Genomic DNA, 12,366 nt, shown 5'->3' on the forward strand with positions numbered 1-12,366 from the left:
CAGATCGGAGGTGCTGTGTGGCAACAATAACAAGGATGGTAAACAAACCACTGAAATTTGGCAACTGCTGCTCCCAGCACAGGGGCTCTCCATTGGTGCATCAGCCTCTCTCCTCCCGCCAGGAACAGACCTGTGGGGAATTCTGTCAGAGTTGAAATCAAAGGGGTGAGGTTCAACCAGCCACCTCAGCCAGATGGATGCCCCTCCCTGCTGCATGACGAAGGTCTCTGATGCCCCAAACTCAAGCCCATCAGGGGCCAGTTAGCTCTCCCGTTCGCCATACAGCAATGGAGTTTTAGGACTCCCCAGGTCGTCCAGTAAACTTTGTCAGGTTGGGAATACTAGGCATTGGCACAGAGCTGGACTGGGTAGGAATAGATAGGAGACTCTACCAAGAGCCTGCGGGCAAGGTTCCTGCTCTGCTTGAGAGATGTGGCGGGGGTGGGGGGGGGTGGGGGGAGGAAAGGGGGGATTTCAGGGGCCTGGCCAGAGCTGCAGGTCAGTGTTTATAGAAGTGTGGTCCTTGGCTTTCCAACATCGAAGTTACTTATTAAAAATATAGACCTCCCTGGAGAGTTGGTAGCCCTGACATGGGGCCCAAACGTCTGAACTTTTTAAACCAATGATATTTACCATCTGATTAAGTTGTCAAATTTGAGAAGTGCTATAAATGGGGAAAAGGCCTGCTGTAAAAAAGGTCTCTCTCTCTCTCTCCCCCCATCACAGACAGTCTTATTGTCTTGTGACTTTTACACTCTATTATATGGTATGTCAATGTTTGAACAATATACCATAAAAAAAGAGAAATTGCTCTCCAAATTATTGAATGATTTCATACTCTAAGAAGGTGTGTCTTGCTTATTACCTTTAATATCACCTCTCACCCACTCTGCTCCCAGCACCCTGGCATGCCAGTGAGGCCCTTTGAAGAGTGAGACTTCCAGAGACCCTCCATTTGGTCCACCTGACATGACGGTCACCTCTGCTTTGCCTGACAAGCATCACGCCCATTTCTTCTGATAACAGCACTTCATTCTCCTTTAGCCGACCTTCCTTATGCCCTCTCTTCTCCTTAGACCTTATTTCCTCCTTAGATCTTACACCAGTTAACACAGGATCCAGGTCTGGCCAGTTAGAACATTCCATTCCCCCTGCAGAAAAGGGCAAGACCCCATTCAGGTCAGTGATCCTCTTTGCTCGGAATTATTGAAAAATAAAATTCTTCTCATTGGATTATCAGGCTTGGAGGATGGAAGCCTAGAGCTGCTGGTGGAAACAGCCCTCCTAAGAATGAACCAACCGAAAAAGAAAGCTGAGCTGAAGCATAGAGAATAACTGAGTCCTGAAAGCATCATTTGAATCCCAGGATCCAGCTGTGCCTGGTGACAGAAACTTCCTGACTTTTTTTTTTTTGAAGATTTATTTATACAAGAAGTGGGGTACAGGCCAGATTCGTGGGAGGATGAGAGGATTCAACAGAGACAGAGCGGAGACCAGAACAGGCAGACTGATCAAATACACTGCTAAGGGGAGCAGCAGGCGAGACAGGAGAGGTCTGCTGTGCCATGCGGGACTCTTGCTGGCCAGCCGGGATTGAACCGGTACTGCAGAGGCTGCGGACAGATTCACAGCACTGCACTCAACCCGCTGTGCCACCAGGGGAGGCCCAACTTCCTGACTTTTTAATAACATCCATGGGCCTCCCTGGTGGTACAAGGGGTTAAGCACAGCACTCTGAAGCTATCCGCAGCCACTGCAGCACGAATTCGATCCCTGGCCAGGGAGCTACCCACATGGCGGGGCAGACCTCTCCTGTCCTGCCCGCTGCTCCCCTCAGCAATGTATTTTGTCAGTCTGCCTGTTTTGCTCCCCGCTCTGTCTCTGGTGAATCCTCTCATCCCTCAAACCTCTGACCTGTACCCCAGTTCTTGTATGCATAAATAAATAAATCTTAACAAAATAACACCATCTGCCATAAAAATCCCCCTCCCTCTTTTGTTGTTGTTGTTTTACTTAACTCGTTGAGTTGGGTTTTCAGTTACTTGTAAGCAAAAGATCGCTGGCTGATTCACAGATGTGAGATCAAATGAGGCAGACTCTACTATGTAACATTCCAGTTTTCACTCCTTGGATCTGTATAGAGTTCAACATAAAACTAAAAAGGCAGTTGCTCATGGTGTAGTATATACATACTGCTGACGTATGAATCATAATGCTGTACAACCGAAATACCTAGAATGTTATAAGCCAATAAAACATCAATTAAAAAAAGAATAAAGAGAGAAAAAATAAAGGCATGAAAGGGATTTTTTAAAGTACAGTTTATTGGGGTCCTGCCTCCATGGGGGCTGAGGATGAATCCCAAGGTCTGGTCTGCATATGGCAGCCGAAGGCACAGGAGGGTCACTTCAGGATACGGATGCTCATTTTCTGTTCTATGTTCATCTTCTCTAAGGACTGGGGGGAGATGGGTGATAGTCAAGAGCCCTGAATCCCAGTCCTAGGCTCCACCCCCCTCTCCTGTCCCCAAGGTACCCTCATTCCCTGGGAACCCCTCTCTTCCCTCTTTCCTCCCTCAAGCTTCACTTCCCAGGACATCTGTCCTAGGGACTCCTGATTCAACTCCCCAAGGGCATTCTGACCTTGGCAAACTCCAGGAAGGACACAGCCCCATCCCCATCTTCATCAGCCTCTTGCACTGTGCGGTCCGTAATGCTCTCCAACTGCTCCTCTGTGACCTGAACTCCAACCATCAGCCGGAGCACCTGGGTGGCAGGGGAAGAGGCAGGCACAAGGCGGAGTCGCAGAGACTACCAGCACCATTCCTCAGGCCTTGCCCAGTGACCCTAGAAGTCATTACCAATTTTATAACCCATCCTTCCTCCACTTTCAGCAAATCCAATCACTTCCCACTCTGTCTCCCAATAATGTCTGCCACTGTTCTCCCTAGCCCACATTCACCTCAGCAATATCTGCAAACCCATCACACGACCCCAAACTTCTAACCCAGGCCCATCTTCCCTCCACGACCTTCCCCACCTCATCCTCCAACTATTCCCAAATCCATCCCCCACTTCACAACATCTACTCCAGAGTCTTCTCTGACACTGGGGCCCGACCACCCCTTGTCGTGGATGGACGCGGCAACTTTCCTGACCTCTCCCACCAGATGCCATAGCACCACCTCCCATCTGGGACCATCAAAAATGTCTCTGTGTATTGCCAACATCATTCAGGGGGCAAAACTGTCCCCCAGTTGAGAACTACTGATCTCTTCTCAATCTCATGCCCAACTGCACCCCACCCCATTTCAAAGTTAACCTACACCCCAACATTTTTCAGGTTCTCAGGTTAACCATATCCCCATATCTGTGCCCCCCCCCCGCCCTATCCACCAACATCCACCGCATCCCTCACCACCCCCCCCCCATTCAACCAGCTACCCTCCAGAGTCATCTTTTGCTTTTGCATTTTTACAACCTGCAGCATCTCCTGCCTGGAGATCTTCCCGTCTCTGTCCAGGTCGTAGAGTTGAAATGCAACTGGGAAGAGAGGGGCGGGGTGAGGAAGGAAGTTTGGACTTCCCTGGTTCTCTCCCAGAAGGGCGCCCTGGAGAGTGGGGGAGGCCATTTACAGGTTCCCTGCAAGAGTGGGAGGTGTCTGGGGCCTCGCACTGGGGCGGTTAATCTGAGGTCTTACTTGCGTGGGGGTTCCCACAAACTCACAGCGAAGTTTGTTCATTCTGCTATTGAGGGGTTCAGGTTCTCTGGGGTCCCGGCTTCTGTCCTCATCATCTACAGGTCGAAAATGAGCCAGGACCCTGACGAAGTCTATGAAATCCACCTTCAGACTCCTGGAGGAGGTGGGAGAGGGGAATTGGGGGGTGGGGGGGAGGGATCGGGCAGCGGTCACCTTGGCCCTCCGCCCCCCTCCATCCCTAACCTCCCACACAAGCTTTTCCCTCAGTCTCCCCACCCGTGAGGCCTCACCCCTCGGGGAAGAAGCTGTCTATAATGCGGTCTCCCAGGGGGTTGACGGCCAGCGCCCCGATCTGCTGCAGATCCACTCGGCTGCAAAGTCAAAGCGCAGAGAAGGGGCTGAGCAGTCAGAGCGCGCGGCAGGGCCGGGCCAGGGGCGCGGGGAGGTGGCGAGCGGCGCCTCACCTCAGGTAGCCCTTCTTGTTGCCGTCCAGCGCGCAGAAGCGGTGGTAGAGGCGGGTCAGGCAGGCCTGGGAGACTGGGAGGGAGGGAGGGGCCCAGGGTGAGGCCGGGGGACGCTCGCCCCGCGCTGGGCTCTAGGGACTGAGGCGCGCGCGCCAGAAACAGCCCCCCGCGGCCGGAGGGGCCCGGGATGTTGAGGGACTTGCACCCGGGATCGAGCTGGCGACATTGGAGGGGGCTTGAAAAGCCCAGGGAAGCTCGCGTGGGGGCAGAGGGGGGTCCCCTCGCGGAAACCAAGAGACCAAAGGCAACTCCCTGCACCCTCCGCCCGCGCTGGTCCGGGTTCGAGGACACCCGGGCGCCCCCAACCCGGGGAACCCAGACCTTCCTCCAACCTGGACGCCGGAACCCCTAGATTAACAAGGTCCCTAGTCCTGCGATTCCAGCCTAGCCCCGTACCCCGGGAACCCCAACCGGAGTCCCTGCACTGAACCCCCTCGAGCCCAGCCGTGGGACGTGGGTTTGCCCCTTCCCGCCCCCCCACAAGCCTGCAGCACCCCCCCCGCGCCCCCCCGCGCCGCTCACAGCCCGTCTCGCGCCTGATGGCCTCCACGTCGGGGATCCTCGCGGCGTGGGAACTTCGGGAGCCCATGGCCGAGCTGCAGCCCGGACCCAGGCGTCTCTCTCCCGCCTCCCAGGCGCGGCCGCCCCAGTGTCCCGGGGCCGAAGGCCACAGGCCTGGCGCACGGCCAGGCTCCCGAACCCCGGCGTTCCTCGCCTCCCACCCGCGACCCGGGCGAATAGAAAACAATGCCCCGGGCGGCGGGTCAGAGGGGCGGGTGCGAACAACAGGCTGTTTCTTCCCGAGATCCTGAGGTCCGCGGGGGGGGGGGGGGAGCGGGGGGGGGAGCGGGGGGAGGGAGGGAAGGGGGTGAGGCTGGGCGAGGCCAGGCCCGCCCGCCCGCGGCGCCCAGACACCCCCTCCTCCCGGCGCCTCCAGCCTCGGGTCCCCTGCGCCCGCAGCTGCCTCATCTAGGGAGTCCATGCCCTCTGGAAAGGGGGTGACCAGTGGGGAGGGGGGCTGGATGCATTAGACCCAAACCCAGAGGTTCCCAGCCTGGGGCCTCTCCCCAGGCACTAAAGGGGTGAAGTGGGGCGACGCGGTGAGACCAGAGCAGGGCCGGTGGGTGGGAAGTGTGGAAAGCACCGGGTTCCCAGAAGTTGGCTGGGAATCCCAGCTTTGCCTCTCATTCTGGACAAGTCAGGGTAGCTCCTCTTCGTGCTTGATCCACATGCTATTAATGCTGTTTAACAGTCAATGCTTAAAAATCAGACTTAACCAGCATTCCAGCCTCCCTACTTCTCCTGGGAAATGGGAAGTAGTGACCCCACTGGGTGGGTTCCTGCCTGGCACCACCAGACTGCAGCTTCTGGGGGTCTCCTGTACTGGTCGCTGGGCACCCAGTCCGTCTCAGCCCTCATGGAGCCCTCGAGCCTGGGAATGACTTAGACCTGGGAATGACTTAGGCTGGGAATGACCTAGACCTCAAGCCAGCCCTCGGGCTCTATGGGACTCTGCAGCCTGAGAGAGGTGACTGACATCGCTGCCACCAAGCGAAAATAATAATGGCCAGGGCTTGCCTTCCACTGGCTCATAGCATGCACCCCCTGCCTTGCTCAACCATGTGCGTGTATCAGCTCACATTCTCCTGGTCGCACCAGCTAGAAGGCCTCCTTCCTGCTGGCAAGGGGTGGAGGCTGCCAGGGGGTCCGGTGTGCACCAGTGAAGCATGCCCTTTCAGTGGGAGCCATCCTGCCCCCAAGGGGGGCAAAGATTTTGTTCTTTTTATGTATAAAATACAGTAGACTTTGAGCACTAAATATACTTGATCTGTGGTACTCAAATTTAATGGAATAGGTGTGATTAAGGAAAAATCCCCAGGGGTGTGGTGGAGGCAATGCAAGCAGTTCATTACAAGGGTTCAGGTTCATACCCATCCTGGAGAGAGACACGGGAGGAAAAGTCCATCCTCTGGCCCCAGGCAGAGGCTTGCATTAGATAAGCCCCACAAATATTGATCTAAGAAGTGCTTGCTTCTCTTGCAAAGTCCCCAAGGATTCGACAAGTGGTGAAAGGCAGGCTGAATCCTTTTCAGATGCCCCCAAGGACTGAAGCAAGCAGGAAGCCACAATGATCCCTAATGAAGCCCAGCAACCACTCCAGTTCGCTGCTGTGAGTCAGGCTGTGGGCTTAGTTGGAGTTAGGTTCTGATCCCAGGAGGGAGTAAGAAAACTTGGGACACTGCAGTAATCATCTCAGGCCAGTTTGGGATGCTGATCTTAGAGGAGCTTCTCTAGCCCGAGTCAGTGAGACACTAAAGTAAATTAGGCCTTCCTGGTGGCACAAAGGGTTAAGCACATCACTATCAACCTATCCTCAGCCTCTGCAGCATGAGTTCGATCTCCCGCCAGCTAGGGAGCTACCCACATGGCGTAGCAGACCTCTCCTGACCCGCCAGCTGCTCCCCTCAGCAGTGGATTTCAGTAGCTCTGCCTGTTCTGCTCTCCACTCTGTCTCTGGTGAATCCTCTCATTCCCCCCTCACACCTCTGGCCTGCACCCCAGTTCTTTGACACACACACACACACACACACACACACACACACAAAAGAAAAGAAACACAGAATATTTATTTAAAAAACGAAACACTGGAGAGGACATTTCTCCTCAGAAGATGTGCAATGGGCAATAAACACAATAAAAAGGAGCTCGATATCATTTGTCGCCAGGAACATATAAATAAAACCACAATAAAAGACTGCTTCACACACATTAGAATGGCTAGAATTTAAAAAAGAAAGAAAAAATAATAATAACAAGTCTGGGGAAGGCTGAGGAGAAATGGCTACATAATAATTAGCCTTCGGGGTCCTCGATTAATCAATTAAACTAGAACCCATCTCTGGTTCTGCTTCCAGAGAACAAGGCCCACGTCTCATAGAGCAGAGAAGTGAGGAAGGGCAGGGAGGAGGAGCAGGAGAAAGGGAGGGGATCAATGTGAAGATGGGGCAAGTGGCCTCAAACTAACACCCTTCAGGCACCCCAAGGGTTGGAGGCATCTGGGACAATACCCTTGGCCTGGACACTGGCATTCCTGGAGGCTAGCTTCTCCCGTCAGCTCCTCTGTCCCAGTCTTCACTCCACAAAGCAGCCCCTGTCACCCCCTCTTTCTCGGGAATCTTCCAGAGTGGCTCGTGCATATATAGGAAAATATGGGCATGTGCGGTATATACAGGGAGACCTGCTGAGAGAGAGGAATCTGCCCAGTAGCCTCTCCTGCAAGATTCCTCTCGTGCCTGGTTGGCTGAGGTCACACCACAAAATACATAAATAAATAAACACTTTAACCCTGCTGCACGTTAGAATCACCTGGAAGTTTTTAAAATGCCAGACACCACCTGGGCCTCCCCGGTGGCGCAGCGGTTGAGCGCTGGGTTGCGAAGCTGCCCGCAGCCTCTGCAGCGCTGGTTCGATCCCCGGCTGCTCCCCGGCCACCGGAGGAGGGTCCCGCATGGCGCGCAGACCTCTCCTGCCGCCCGCTGCTCCCCTCAGCAGTGTACTTCGGTCCTTCTGCCTGCTCTGCTCCCCGCTCTGGCTCTGGTGAATTCTCTCACCCTCCCGCGCTTCTGACTGTACCCAGTGCTTGCATAAATAAATAAATAAATAAATCTTTTTAAAAAATAAATAAATAAATAAAATAAAATGCCAGACACCAGAGGCCCAGCCCAGACCAGTGACATCAGAAACCCAGTCAAGGGCCCAGAGTCGGTGACAGTGAGCAAAACTAGAAACTGAGATGGTCGTCTTGGCATGAAAAAGAAAGGAAAACCGATGGGAAAATCAAGGCTGCATGAGAACGCAGGGGAGGAGCGAGTCAGCAGACCCCGCGGTGGCCATCCCTTGGTGGCCTCAAAGGACAAATGACGATATTCAAGGAAAACCTTCCATTTACTCATTTGAGAAGCCTTCAGCGGCCCACTCGGCTGTGGCCAAGCAGTCTTGATGGCTTTGGGGCAAACACGACTCCCCAGATACACACCTTTTGCAGGGACTCTGAGGTCAAGGCCAAAGAACTACGGTGAGACATGCACCACAAAAGGGTTTCCCACACCCGCCTTTCCCGAAGCCTCAAGAGGCCAGACCCGATGCCCAGGGTCAGCTCGCTCCACACAAATACACTGGTAATTCCTCAGCATTAGGCGGTGTAAGGCAAAGAGCATAGCACGCTGTCTCAACTTACCGTGCAAGAATGAAGGGAAACAGACGCTTTGATTCAGGACAATGGACTACTCTTGAGCAGGAAATTGAGTTCCTAAGTCAATATGTGATTCAAAAAGCAAGGGCAGTCAAAATGACCCATTGCTATGAAACACAGTGTTTGTGGTTTTGTGTGGACAACCCTGCGTGGTTACCAGACCCCTAACTGAACGTCTGTCTTATGATGAGATCTCCAAGCGAAAGTGCAGGGCACACTCTGATGGTTCATTTTCATCTCATGACAATACAATTTCAACTCTTGGTTTTCCTATTTTCTGGGCATAGAATAGGATTCAAAGAAGTCACATAAACACACATTTGATGCAACTCCAGTGGATCAGAATCTAAACACGTACAAGTATCTGCTTTCTCATGGAAAACACAGCAGCTATGCACGTGGCGTATTTCATGCTTTGAGATATTATGAAACCCTTGCAATTAGCAAGACATTGAAAAACTAAGCATCCACTGCAGTCTTATGAAGGTAAGTGCAAGTGAAAATTACACTGAAATACCACTTTCCATTTTCGAGATTGGAAAAAATCCAAAAGTTGAATAAACACAGTTGGCGAGGAACTAGAAAGGCTCACCCGTCACAAGTGGGTGTCTCCATTGGCATAACCCCCTGAAGGTGATGTGGACACTCAAAACTATAAATGTAGACATCTTGGACCCTGCCAACCCAATTTTTACAGCTACGCTCACACACTTGTAAAATGGTACATACACAAGGTTATTGGATGCAGTATTGATTTTTCTAGGGAAAAAAAAAAAACCCTGCAACCACACAGGTGTCTATCAGGTTAAATGAATTATAGAGCTGTGCAACACAATAAAACTGAAAAGAAAAAAAAAAAAAGAACTCTCCCTACAAATTGATGTGGCGAGAGCTCCAAGTGAAAACGTTTAAACTGGGGCCTCCCCTGGCGGTGCAGGCAGTTGAGCGCAGCGCTGTGAAGCTGTCCGCAGCCTCTGTAGAGCAGGTTCAATCCCAGCCAGAAGGCGAGAATCCCACATGGCGCAGCAGACCTCTCCTATCTCACCCGCCGCTCCCCTCAGCAGTGTATTTCACTCAGTCTGCCTGTTCTGTCCCCACTCTGTCTCTGGTGAATCCTCTCACCCTCCCGCGCGACTGGTCTGTACCCCGGTTCTCGTATGTATGAATAAATAAATCTTTTAAAAAAAAAGAAAACATTTAAGCTGTAGAACAGTATACAGTGTCGTAAATAAATATGCTGTCTCTTCTATAAAAAGTTGACAAAATATGAGATATATGTAATATGTATAGATATTCATATTTTCATAAATCTGGAAGATGCCTAAGAAACTAATAAAAGCTGTACCTGGAAGGTGGACCAGCCTGGTGCACCTCGAGTAGATGGGCAATATGAGTTGAAAGGGGACTTTGCACTTTATACCTTTTCATATGTTTAGGAATAAAACCACCTGCATGTATTCCCACTCCAATTATTAAATTGAAAAAATTTTTAATTCATTTTGGGCCTCCCCGGTGGCGCAACGGTTGAGCGCTGGGTTGCGAAGCTGCCCGCAGCCTCTGCGGCGCCGGTTCGATCCCCGGCTGCTCCTCCGCCACCGGAGGAGGGTCCCACATGGCGCGCAGACCTCTCCTGCCGCCCGCTGCTCCCCTCAGCAGTGTACTTCGGTCCTTCTGCCTGCTCTGCTCCCCGCTCTGGCTCTGGTGAATTCTCTCACCCTCCCGTGCTTCTGACTGTACCCAGTGCATGTATAAACAAAAACAAACAAACAAACCAGCAAACAAATAAATAAAGCATGCCTCTATAAAAAAAAAAAAAAAGAAAAAAAAGAAAAAATTTTTAATTCATTTTAAAAAGAAAAAAACCCCGAGTGTCCAGAACGTGAAGACAAACTTCTGCAATCTGAGTGGGAAAATATTTTGTAGCATTAACAAAATAATACTTTAAAAGCTAATCGGTCATAATTTCATCCTTGATGCTTTCCTCCATAATTATATTAAAAATCAATTAAGTTAATTATTTGGGAAATCAATTATGTTGATGCCTGATATTAACAAAAAGTATGATGTCATATATATCAAACTCCACACGATGTAAACTAATCTACAGTGACAGAAAACCGACCAGAGGTTGCCCAGGAGGAAGGGGGAGCAGGAAAAAGATGAGAAGGGGGATGGGTGATTACAAAGAGGCCCAGGAGACGGTTATGTTCATTATCTTGACTGTGTGGTGGTTTCATGCTAAACCTTATCACACTGTGCACTGTTAATAGTTGCAGTTTGTGGTCGATTGCACCATAACAGAGCTTTTTTTCAAAGTTAATTTCACCATTTTTCGCCTTTTTAATTCCAACTTAATTGCATTTTATGATCTATCCATGTGTAATGTCAGCCCAGTCATTATACGTACAATTTATCAAAAATTTTACATATAGTTGAGGCTGCATGTTTCAAAACCCCTTTGAGATGTGAGATGTGTACCAAACGTATAGGAAATACTGGTTGAAGCCCTCCCTGTCAAACCCAGCTGCAGCCGCCAAGTCATGCATTTAACTGCTTCACTCTACCGCCCCCTGCTGTCAGTAGGTTTCATAAGCACAAGTCACCTCCTCAGAGCAAGCTGGGGCGGGGGGGGGGGGGGGGGGGGGTTAATAACCAAGACAGATGAATCCCCACGCTAACGACTTCATCAAAGAGCTACTTCGAATCTCTCTCTCTCTCTCTCTCTCTCTCTCTCTCTCTCTCTCTCTCTCTGGATCGCTTGCTCGCTCCCCCCCACATCTTCACGCACACCCCCCCCCTCCGGTAGCTCTAGCACTCTCTACCACACCAGCCTCAAGGGAGATTAGAAGTACACTAGCCAAAGGCATGAAAGAGAAAAAAAAAAGTGAAATGATCAGGCCAGAGTTCAAACATCAAAACTCTTTCACCAGCCAGGCCTGGCAGGCCCTCCAGGCCAACAGTCTCCTCCATCCTTTCTCTCGGTAACGCAAAGACTTAAAACCAGCCCTCTTGTCAGGGGTGCAGGTAAGGGCGCGAGGAGAAGTAACTGTAAGAACCGCCTGGGCTAGTCTGAAAGCTCCTTAGCAGTGAGCTCTGAGAAGCCCACACTCAAGGGGCCTTACAAGAGCCTCTTCCCGTTGCTTCCAAGGACTTCTAAAGTGAATGCCTCTTTGGCATCATTATCCAGAGCCACACTCACTAGCACCATTATCTGTGGCCAAGAAATCCCCTCCAACCTGGTTCCCATCCAGATTGTACTCCATCGGGCTCGGGTCTCAGAGGCCAGGATCAGGCAAAGTGCCCAAGATGAAGTTCTGGAAATCACGATGACCCATAAGGACCACTCAGGACCAGCCTCCCACCCAATACGAGCAAATATCAGACCCACCCATGACCGATGCACCAGCTTTAATACAGAAGCACTAGTTCTTTCTCAAAGTGGCATTTCCTGGCCCAAAAGCAAGATTCCAGGTCCAAACATCTAAACCCCTGCTGTTGGGCCTCCCCAGTGGCTCAGCGGGTTGAGCACAGTGCTGTGAAGCTGTCCGCAGTCTCTGCAGCGTGGGTTCGATCCCGGCTGGCTGGCGAGAATCCCACATGGCTCGGCAGACCTCTCCGGTCTCACCCGCTGCTCCCCTCAGCAGTGTATTTCGGTCCTTCCGCCTGTTCTGTTCCCCGCTCTGTCTGTGGTGAATCCTCTCACCCACCCGCACCTCTGGCCTGTACCCCAGCTCTTGTATAAAAATAAATAAATCTTAAATAAATAAATAAACAAACCCCTGCTGCTATTGCAACCAAAGCAAAAGGTAGAGAAGACAGGAAAGTCTTTTTTGCGCTCGGTTTTGTGGAGATGCCACTTGTCCCAATTCCCCCACCTCTGAACTTAAATTT

General features: G+C 51.4%; 1 protein-coding gene across 1 annotated transcript; it reads right to left on the reverse strand.

The window, feature by feature from the left end:
• Positions 1–2,381: 2,381 nt before the first annotated feature.
• Positions 2,382–4,812, reverse strand: CHP2 (calcineurin like EF-hand protein 2; the record flags this gene model as incomplete). Its single annotated transcript, XM_084249798.1, has 7 exons — positions 2,382–2,457; positions 2,643–2,765; positions 3,481–3,542; positions 3,726–3,853; positions 3,990–4,070; positions 4,164–4,236; positions 4,746–4,812. The coding sequence occupies 7 exons, from the start codon at positions 4,810–4,812 to the stop codon at positions 2,404–2,406; spliced, it is 588 nt and encodes a 195-aa protein (XP_084105924.1). The 3' UTR covers positions 2,382–2,403.
• Positions 4,813–12,366: the final 7,554 nt, after the last annotated feature.

The sequence above is a fragment of the Talpa europaea genome (genome assembly GCF_964194135.1).
Source record: "Talpa europaea genome assembly, chromosome: 12".
NCBI classification, from domain to species: Eukaryota; Metazoa; Chordata; class Mammalia; order Eulipotyphla; family Talpidae; genus Talpa; species Talpa europaea.